Below are 9,961 nucleotides of genomic sequence, written 5' to 3'. Positions count from 1 at the left end.
TAAAATAACGGTTCGGGTGTGACTTAAATCCGGACGGCGGGTTGATTTCAGGAAAAGACAGAGACTTTTGTGTAAAAACACGAAAATAACGATTCATTTTAACTTAAAACAAGACTGCGGGTTGAATTCTTTGAAATAGAGAGATATTTCTGAAAAGTGTCATGACGGACGAAAGAAACTCAATTTGCTTTATTATTAGGTAAAGCTAAAGATATATATATATATATATATATATATATATCATTTAATATTTATATTTTTTGGATTAGAATTTAAGTTTTAAATGAGAACACTATTTGAAATGTGTCAGGCCGGTTGGTCGCATCGACGGATGGACGACCGTAAAGAGATCGCTTGTGTCCGTTTTGCCGACCCAAGTCGACAGAATCCGGATAAATAAGTCGCATGTCCGTTTGGCGTCGCCAGTTGTCCGGTCCGAGATTTGTGTATCGACCGGTGCTCCGCCGCGTCTAGTACGGCCTGCTCCTCAATCGTTAGCCATTGGTCTGCGGTAAAGTAAAACGCTGTGGAGAGGAAAACCGTGGTGTGATATGGTACAGAAACTAACTCGACCAGTCTCATGACGGCGAGCGCGCACCGTAAGAATCAATCAAGATGCATGTTTCCATTCCGCAGAGGCAGGCACGAGCACGACACGACGCGGTGAGGCCCTCCCATCCCATGTGCCTGCTTTCGGCCGTGGCCATTCCACCATTCCATTCCGGCGCAAGAGAGCCTCGCAGACGATAGACTAGTCTAGCACGACGCGGCGAGGCCTTGCGTGAGCATTTCCATGTTCATTCCTCTGTGTTCCTCAGTGTCTGCCCATCCTCTTCCCTACGAATTGCGCGCGCAACGCTCCATCTCGCTGTCTCCAAAACCACAACCACAACCACCGTTACGGTACGTGCCAGCTCAATGGAGTACTGGGAACCCGATGAGCAGCATCTCGGTGACCTCGGGGTTGCCGGCATCGGCCGCGAGGCCCTCCGAGTTCTCCGCGCCGTCCTCCCCAGCTTCGTCTCCCACGTACCCAACATATTCGTCTTCCTTGCCCACGTCTTCGGATGCGTCACGGTCTTCTCCAGCCTCGTCTCCGGCGACCTCTCCAGGCTTCTCCACCTCTTCTTCTCCCCGTCCTCCTTCTACTTCCTCTGCGATTCCGCCGTCATGGAAGGGTACGACATGCTGTTCGTGCTCTCCGTCGCCTCCTTCTACCGCAACAAGGGCGCCGGCTGGGCGGGGCCCATGTGTTAGAATACAAAGTGTATAGAGATAGGATAGTTATTTAAACTTGTATCTCTATTTATCTTTTCTTCTCTCCCGTATTCCTTGTAACCTCTCGAGCAGATCATGATCACGATCGATCTCTCTCAACTTGTACTTCAAGACTTCGGTCATATAAATACAATGCGGCCCGAGACAAAGGGTTCTACGCTTCGTCATATGGTCATCAGAGCCCTTCCTCTCGTACGTCTAGCCCTCGAGAAGGAATCCATCTAGTTGATCGCAGAAGAGAGGAACCGAGATCGAGAGAGAGGCAATCATGACAGGAACCACGTCGTCCACCGCTGCTGCCACCGCGTCCGCATCCACCATGAGCGCTTTGTCCACCCTATCTGCACCTTCCACCTTCGCCTCATCTTCCACCTCCAGCAGCAGCTCGCCCTCCCTCGGTCCGCCTCCGTCAGAGAAGCTTACGAGGACGAACTTCCTCCTCTGGAAGGCTGTCGTGCTACCTCAGATCAAAGGAGCACAGATGGAGCACTTCCTCGACGCCACAAGCCCGGCGCCCCCTGCCACCATCACCATCGACAACAATGGGAAGGAAGAGCAGGTCTTCAACGTCGCCAGATCGATCTGGTTTGCGCGGCAGCAGCAGCTACAAGGGTATCTCATGGGATCCTTGTCTCGAGAGGTCCTTGCCCAAGTAGCAATGCTCCAGACGCCGGCCGAGGTATGGAACTCTATCCATGCCATGTTTGCCGCGCAAACGCAAGCCCAGAAGATCAACACGAGGATGGCGCTCACCAATCTGCAGAAAGGCAATCTAACCATGGCAGAATATCTTGGGAAAATTAAAACCCTTACAGATGAAGTTGCTTGCGCTGGTGCACCGCTCGGAGACGCCGAGATCATCTCCCACGTCATCGCCGGCCTCGACATCGACTACAATCCAGTGATCTCGGCCTTGGCGGCGCGGATCGAACCTGTTACGGTTCAGGAGCTGTATAGCCAGCTCCTGAGTTTCGACGCCCGCCTCAGCATGCTTCAAGGAGGCAATCTGCGCCAGTCTTCTGTCAACGTCGCCTCTCGTGGACGTGGTCGTGGGCGTGGACAGCAGTGGCGCGGTCGCAGCAACAGCAGCGGCGGCGGGCGCAGTGGTAACCAGGGCCACGGTCGCCCTGGTGACCGCGGCAACAATGGTGGTGACCGCGGCGGCAACAACTACAACGGCGGCTACAACAACAACAACCGTCGTCCTAGATGTTAGCTGTGCAAGAAATCGGGCCATGAAGTCATTGACTGCTGGCACCGGTATGATGAGGACTTCGTGCCCGACACAAAGCATGTCGCTGCAGCCATGCGGGAGCACGGCGGAGCTGATGGTGACACGGTCTGGTATGCTGACTCTGGAGCTACGGATCATGTCACGAATGAGCTAGAGAAACTTGCCCTCCGAGAGAGGTATCACGGCAGTGATCAGATTCACACCGCAAGCGGTGGAGGTATGGACATCACCCACATTGGTCAATCTTCTATTAATTCCCCTAGCCTTACACGTGATCTTGTCCTTAAAGATGTCCTTCATGTACCTCAAGCCGATAAAAATCTAGCTTCCATGTCTCGTTTAACTTCCGACAATAATGTTTTCTTTGAAACTCATCCTACCTATTTTTTCATAAAGGATCGGGCAACGAAGGAGCTCATCCATCACGGTAGATGCATTGGAGGATTATATCCCATCACATCAAGAGTTTTTGATCGAAAGCGTCATCGTCAAGTTTTTTCTGCCATCAAGCCTTCCTTAGCCAAATGGCACCAAAGATTAGGTCATCCTTCTTCAAATATAGTCAAGCAAGTAGTCAATAAAGGCAATCTTTCGTTGTCATGTAGTCCCGAAAGTGAGTCAGTTTGTGAAGCTTGCCAATGTGCAAAAAGTCACCAACTTCCTTATCCTCTGTCAAATAGTGTGTCTCATGCTCCTTTAGAGCTTATTTTCAGTGATGTATGGGGTCATGCAAGAGATTCTTTTGGTCGCAAGAAATACTATGTCAGTTTTATTGATGATTATAGCAAATTTACATGGATATATTTGCTTAAGTTCAAATCTGAAGTCTTTTCTGTTTTCCAAGAATTCCAAAAACTTGTTGAAAGACAGTTTGATAGAAAGATCCTTGCAGTCCAAAGTGACTGGGGAGGAGAATATGAGAAACTCAATTCTTTCTTCCGTAGCGTTGGCATCATTCATCATGTCTCTTGTCCTCATGCACATCAACAAAACGATTCAGCCGAACGCAAACATCGCCACATTGTGGAAGTTGGTTTGTCTCTTCTAGCTCATGCATCAATGCCGCTTAAATATTGGGATGAGGCCTTTATCACGGCTACTTACCTTATAAATCGTTTGCCTAGTCGAGTCATTGGCAACACCACTCCTTTGGAACGCTTGTTTCATCAAAAACCAGACTATAGCTCTCTAAAAAATTTTGGGTGTGCTTGCTACCCAAACTTGCGTCCTTACAATCACCATAAACTTGAGTTTCGGTCCACCCAATGCGTGTTTCTTGGCTATAGTAATCTTCATAAAGGATACAAATGTCTAGAGATCTCATCCGGTCGTATCTATATATCTCGTGATGTTATTTTTGATGAAACATTATTTCCATTTGCTAAACTTCATCATAACGCGGGAGCTCTTTTGCGTGCTGAAATCTCCCTTCTTTCTGATTCTTTATCTTCTCCTGATCACGGGGGTGAATTAATTAGAATTGATCATGTGGAAAATTCCATGGAAAATTTTGAATCTCATGTTGATTGTGCAGCCACAGGTCATGATTTTATGTGTGTAGATGCAGCCAAAACAGGACCAGGCGCCAGATCCCAGGCAGATTCGCCTGGCACTGCGGTCACGCGATCCGAGGATGATTCGCGCCGCAGTCTGACGGGAGCGGGATCCCAGGCGGATCGCCTCGCGTCTCCCGTAACGCCCGGTCGGGTGGCCGACCGCCCACCAGGCGCGGAGCCAATCAGCGCCTCTGCCCTGGTGGCCGACAGCCCGACAGGCGCGGAGCCCACCAGTGCAGAGCCCACCAGCCCGCGCCGCAGCGTCTCGCCCTGCGCCACGCGTTCCGATGCCGCTGGCGATGGGGGGAGCGTGTCTGCCGTTGGAGGATCTTCTGTGCCAGACGGATCCGTGGCTATTTCTGCAGCAATTTCAGTTCCTCTCCGTCATACACGATCTCGGTCAGGTATTGTCAAGGAGAAGCAATATACAGATGGTACAATCAGGTATGATAAACTCAAGCGAGCTTTTCTCACAACCGTTGGTGAGCCAACAAATTTGCATGATGCTCTTGCACACAAGGATTGGAAGAAGGCTATGGATGTTGAATATGATGCATTAATTCAAAACAAAACTTGGCGATTAGTTCCCCCAAAGAGGGATGCTAATGTGATTGACTGCAAATGGGTATATAAGATTAAGAAAAGAGCTGATGGAAGTATAGACAGGTACAAAGCCAGACTGGTTGCAAAAGGTTTTAAGCAAAGGTTTGGTATAGATTATGAAGATACTTTTAGTCCTGTTATTAAGTCACCTACTATTCGACTTGTGTTGTCTATTGCTATTTCCAGAGGCTGGAGCCTACGATAGCTAGACGTTCAGAACGCGTTTCTTCATGGTGTTCTTGAGGAAGAAGTGTTCATGAGGCAGCCACCAGGATATGAAAACAAAAACACACCAAACTATGTCTGTAAGTTGGACAAGGCATTGTATGGGTTAAAACAGGCCCCAAGAGCCTGGTATTCGAGGTTAAGTACACAGTTGCAAAAGCTTGGGTTTACACCATCAAAGGCAGATACCTCATTATTTTTTTATCATAAGAACAATATTACTATATTTGTTCTTGTTTACATTGATGATATAATCGTTGCCAGTTCCAGCTCAGATGCTACAGCTTGTCTGCTTAAGGATTTGAAGTTGGAGTTTGCTCTCAAAGATTTGGGAGATCTACATTACTTTCTTGGAATTGAGGTCAAGAAGGTAAATGATGGCATACTTCTTACACAAGAGAAATATACCATGGACATTCTCAGAAGGGTAGGTATGGAAAAATGTAAGCCGGTCAGTACACCTATCTCTACTTCAGAAAAGCTTACTGTTGAAAGTGGAGAAGCACTTGGGCCAGATGATGCAACAAATTACAGAAGTGTTGTAGGTGCATTACAATACTTGACTCTTACACGTCCTGATATTTCATATTCTGTTAACAAAGTATGTCAATATTTGCATGCTCCTACTATTGTTCATTGGACAACAGTCAAAAGGATTTTGAGGTATCTCAAGTTCACAGAGGGACTTGGTCTCCAGATTGTCAAGTCTTCTTCTATGCTTGTGTCAGCTTACTCTGATGCAGATTGGGCAGGGTGTGCTGATGATAGAAGGTCAACAGATGGCTTTGCTGTGTTTCTGGGAACAAACCTTGTGTCATGGAGTGCAAGAAAACAGGCAACAGTCTCACGTTCAAGCACTGAGGCTGAGTATAAAGCTTTAGCTAATGCAACAGCTGAAGTAATGTGGATTCAGACATTGTTACATGAACTTGGAATTAAAGTTCCACAGGCTGCAAGATTATGGTGTGATAACATTGGTGCAACCTATCTTTCAGCTAATCCTGTTTTTCATGCACGGACAAAGCATATTGAAGTTGATTTTCACTTTGTCAGAGAAAGAGTGGCACGAAAATTGCTTGATATAAGGTTTATTCCAACAGGTGATCAACTTGCTGATGGATTCACAAAACCTTTGACAATGCGGAGGTTAGATGATTTCAAGTACAATCTTAACCTTGGCAAGTAGGGTTTAGATTGAGGGGGAGTGTTAGAATACAAAGTGTATAGAGATAGGATAGTTATTTAAACTTGTATCTCTATCTATCTTTTCTTCTCCCCCGTATCCCTTGTAACCTCTCGAGCAGATCATGATCACGATCGATCTCTCTCAACTTGTACTTCAAGACTTCGGTCATATAAATACAATGCGGCCCGAGACAAAGGGTTCTACGCTTCGTCATACCATGGCCATCCCACGCCTCCTTAGACGCATCAATCGCGACCAGCGCCTCCGGCACTGTGCCACCTTCCTGCTGGCTGTCACCGCCTTCGGAGCTTACGCCGCCGTCTTCGGGTCCGCCTGGCGGACGCTCCGCCTGCTCGATGCTCCGGGCGAGATCGTCCTGCCGCTGCGACTGCTGGGCGGGGCCGCGTGCCTCGCCGGGGCGGTGTACCTCGCCGTGCTGCAAAGCCTCTCTGGTAGTAATGCTAATTAAGTTGTCTTTCTACTGGCCAATTAAGCTTTTCTTCGGTATAATAAAACTAGACAATTCAGCTACAGTGCTTTTTGGATTGCTAGTTGTGGAACTCTGCTTGCGATGCATGCGCTTATTAGTATTGGATATGTGTTTTTATGGTTGGATATATCTTGTTTGGTAATTGGATATGTGTGTGAGTTACTAGTCTATATTACACTTCTTGAGACTATCAACTGTTGCAGACTATGTGCATTGGGAGGAGCTGTATAACTGTTGGGAGTACGTATTTATGCCATTGTCTTGCTTCTGAGCTTGTACATTTGCCAGTAAAAAAGGCCATGCACTGAAATTTAGCTTGATCAGACATAACGTGCCTCCAAACATGCCCTATACATGTTGCAATTGTGACAATTTATTTTTCTCAACAAATGGATAATGCTCCTCATAAAAGAAAAAAACCCGCGGAAAAAAGGAAAAAAATTGGTTGTGCTCGTGTTTATATTGCAACCACATCATGGTTAGGAGACCTATATGGTGCTAATTTGGATCTAGGAAGAGTTATTTCTTTGGAATGTGTCAATTTGGGTGACAAAGGAGTACGTTTTGAACTTCAAGTGGATAATCTTTTGGTGCCATGCCACCTTAATGCCAGCCTTTGGATTTTAGTACTTGTAACAGTTTTGCAATGAATTTGGGTGTGCAACTTCAAATGCTTGCAGATGCTCGGGTAGCCATCCATCGTCTAAAAAGATCTCGGAAAAACAATCCCTTCTGCGTAGTGAGTGCTGCATACAAAAAAATTTAAGAAAAAACCTCACATACATAAGAAGAAACCTCACGAGTGAACAGTAAGTTCGTAAAAGAAAAATACAAAATAAAACTCTTGCCTTCTTTGAATTATAGAAAATAAAAGAGAACAATTATAAATATTAGACATAATTTTTTTCTACACAAGGCACAAAAGTCATATGTTTTCAGGAAGTTTTCAAGCACACAAAGGTACCTAGGCACAGGTATGTTTTGTCTTTTTGGAACTGTTTGACATTTGAAAACATTTTGTCCGCTTCATCAAAAGGAAAAGCAGAAGAGTTGCTAACAGAGAAGGAAGTTAATTTGGCGGTCGTGTCAATTTAGACGGTCGTGAGAGTTGCTAACTTTTTCTTTTGCACTTTCTTTGCTTTCCTCCTTGTCAGTTGTCACTTTTGTCATCTCTCTATACATATTCCGGCCAGCATTTGTTGGGTCTTTAAAAAAAATATGGTGCAACCTTCCACTTCCATCACAAACCAAGATGGAGAAGAGCGTGAGGTCCGGCCGGTCATAGCAGCAGCAGCCGGTGGGCCGGCCGTGTCAGTGGCGGGGAAGGCAAGCCCGCCGCGTCGTTCCGGTCAATCGACTCCGCCGCGTCCAGCTGCTCGCCTCCCTCTCAGTCGACACGTACTACAGGCTAGAGCCTACAGATGGCTCAGCTGGTTTCCGTTTCCGGCAAAGCACCCACCAGGGACGCGCACCGTCGAGCCCAGCATCGACGCAAAAATGGCAAAAGGTCTGGCGACGCGGCCACCCTTTCGTCTCCGTCAGCGATGCAACCTTTAATGGCCGCCCACAGCTACTTCTGCTAGGTGGTGGTAGGAGAGTACCGAGCAGTACGTGCTTGCTTGCTTTCGTGGAAATGGCCCCATGCACCCAGATCATCTCCACTGAGGCCTCTTTTGGTTTGTAGGAATCTCATAAGATTTTTATAGGATAGAATTTGTATAGGAAATTTTTCTTTGAAGTCTTTTGGTTTGTAGGAATGAATTCCTATTCATATGTAGGATAAGAATCAATCATTCACATTTTGAAGGAAAAAAACATTAGCTAAGGCCTCTTTTGGTTCATGGGATATGATTATCATAGGAATAGGAATCTTGTAGGAAATGAGATGACATGTATCTCAAATCCTATGAGTAGGAATAGGAAACAAGATGTCATTTGGTTGCATCAAAAGATTTTTTTCATTGAGTCTAGGCTCTTTTTTATTTTCCTATAAAATGTGGAGGATAGGAACCAATCCTATGTAGGAATAGGAATCCATTCCTATGAATCAAAGGGCTCTAAAGGAAACAATCCTATAAGAATCCTATCTTCTAGAATTCCTATGAAATTCCTCTAAACCAAACGAGGCCTAAGACTCGATGGAAAAATTTCTATCCTATGCACCAAATGACATCTCTTTCTTTATAAGAATTGAGATACATATCATCTCACTTCCTATGATCTTCCTATTCCCAGTGGCGGAGCTAGGATTTGAAAACAGGGTGGCCCACCTCTAAAAATTTTGACAACAAATATAACATGTGAACGATGTAATTAATTTACCAATGGCACATAGAATAGATCAATATGTTCATATAGACATACTAAAGTTCTCAATTAAGTGTTAGTTTTGCATAAAAGAAGTTTAAAGAAGCATCTTTTCGAAAAAGAGAAGCAATGTCTCCGGTCCTTTTCATTCTTCAATAACTCTGCAATAATAATTCGAATTTTTTTTCAATCATAAGTTCATAACCAGTAAACCCAAATTTGTATCATGTAGACAATTTGCATGTCTCTGAATACGAAACTACATTATATTCAGAAATTTTATATTGTAGTTTCGAGTTCCAATATATCTAGATATTTCAATTATGCAACTTTCTTGTGCAATGGACAAGAGAAAGGAAAACAAACTGTTGTTTTGACCATCTACATACAGCCATATACATGCATACAACCAGACCTGCCTGCTACAACCAGTAGCGGATCTAGGAAAATCAACGATGGCAATTGTACTTGACAACCAGCAACAGGGAGCAAGCTGCTTGCATTGGGCTAATTTGGGCAACGAGTCTGAAGGAACCAATGGAACGAGTGGTGAGTGTCGGCCTAATAAGTGTATTTGGCCACAGTGCAGTGTTGAACTGGTACCAGCTTCTGATGGGCTTTTTACTTTTTTTTTACCACTCTATGTCTCCTATAGTATATGGGCTGATCTAAAATTTCAGGGTGGGCCACGGCCCACCCTGTCCACCCTCTAGATCTGCCCCTGCCTATTTCTATAACATTCATATCCTATAAATCAAAGGAGGCCTGAAAGCAAAGTGTGAAACGCGCGGCCAAGGTCTATTCCTCAAAGCGTAAATCTCAAAGCACCTCTATTCCGGTGCAAGAAACGAACCGATGCCGTGGTATACCTGAACTGGAAGCAAAGTGACTGGTGAGGGTGAAACGCGGGACGAATGGCGTGCAGCAGAGCGTGAAACTCTCACGACCATGCATACGTACGTCCTTCTCCGTGTTTTAGTTTAAACACACGCATATACCCTCGGCCCGTCTTCCTTCGGCCGGTCACATGAGAAAAGATGTTTTAGACATGCATGCTCTAGAGAGTTCACGAAATATATACT

The 9,961-nt window shown here is 45.6% G+C and overlaps 1 protein-coding gene and 1 pseudogene across 1 annotated transcript; both read left to right on the top strand.

Annotated features, from left to right (window-relative positions):
* Positions 1–2,116: 2,116 nt before the first annotated feature.
* Positions 2,117–2,255, top strand: LOC119296258 (annotated as a pseudogene).
* Positions 2,256–2,584: 329 nt separating this feature from the next.
* LOC119351759 (uncharacterized mitochondrial protein AtMg00810-like) lies at positions 2,585–6,082 on the top strand. Its single transcript, XM_037618616.1, has 3 exons — positions 2,585–2,622; positions 4,434–4,512; positions 4,877–6,082. The coding sequence occupies exons 1-3, from the start codon at positions 2,585–2,587 to the stop codon at positions 6,080–6,082; spliced, it is 1,323 nt and encodes a 440-aa protein (XP_037474513.1).
* Positions 6,083–9,961: the final 3,879 nt, after the last annotated feature.

The sequence above is a fragment of the Triticum dicoccoides genome, chromosome 1A, assembly GCF_002162155.2.
Source record: "Triticum dicoccoides isolate Atlit2015 ecotype Zavitan chromosome 1A, WEW_v2.0, whole genome shotgun sequence".
Classification (NCBI taxonomy): domain Eukaryota; kingdom Viridiplantae; phylum Streptophyta; class Magnoliopsida; order Poales; family Poaceae; genus Triticum; species Triticum dicoccoides.
Note: the sequence above shows the minus strand (reverse complement) of the source record. Positions and strands in the feature narration are given on the sequence as shown.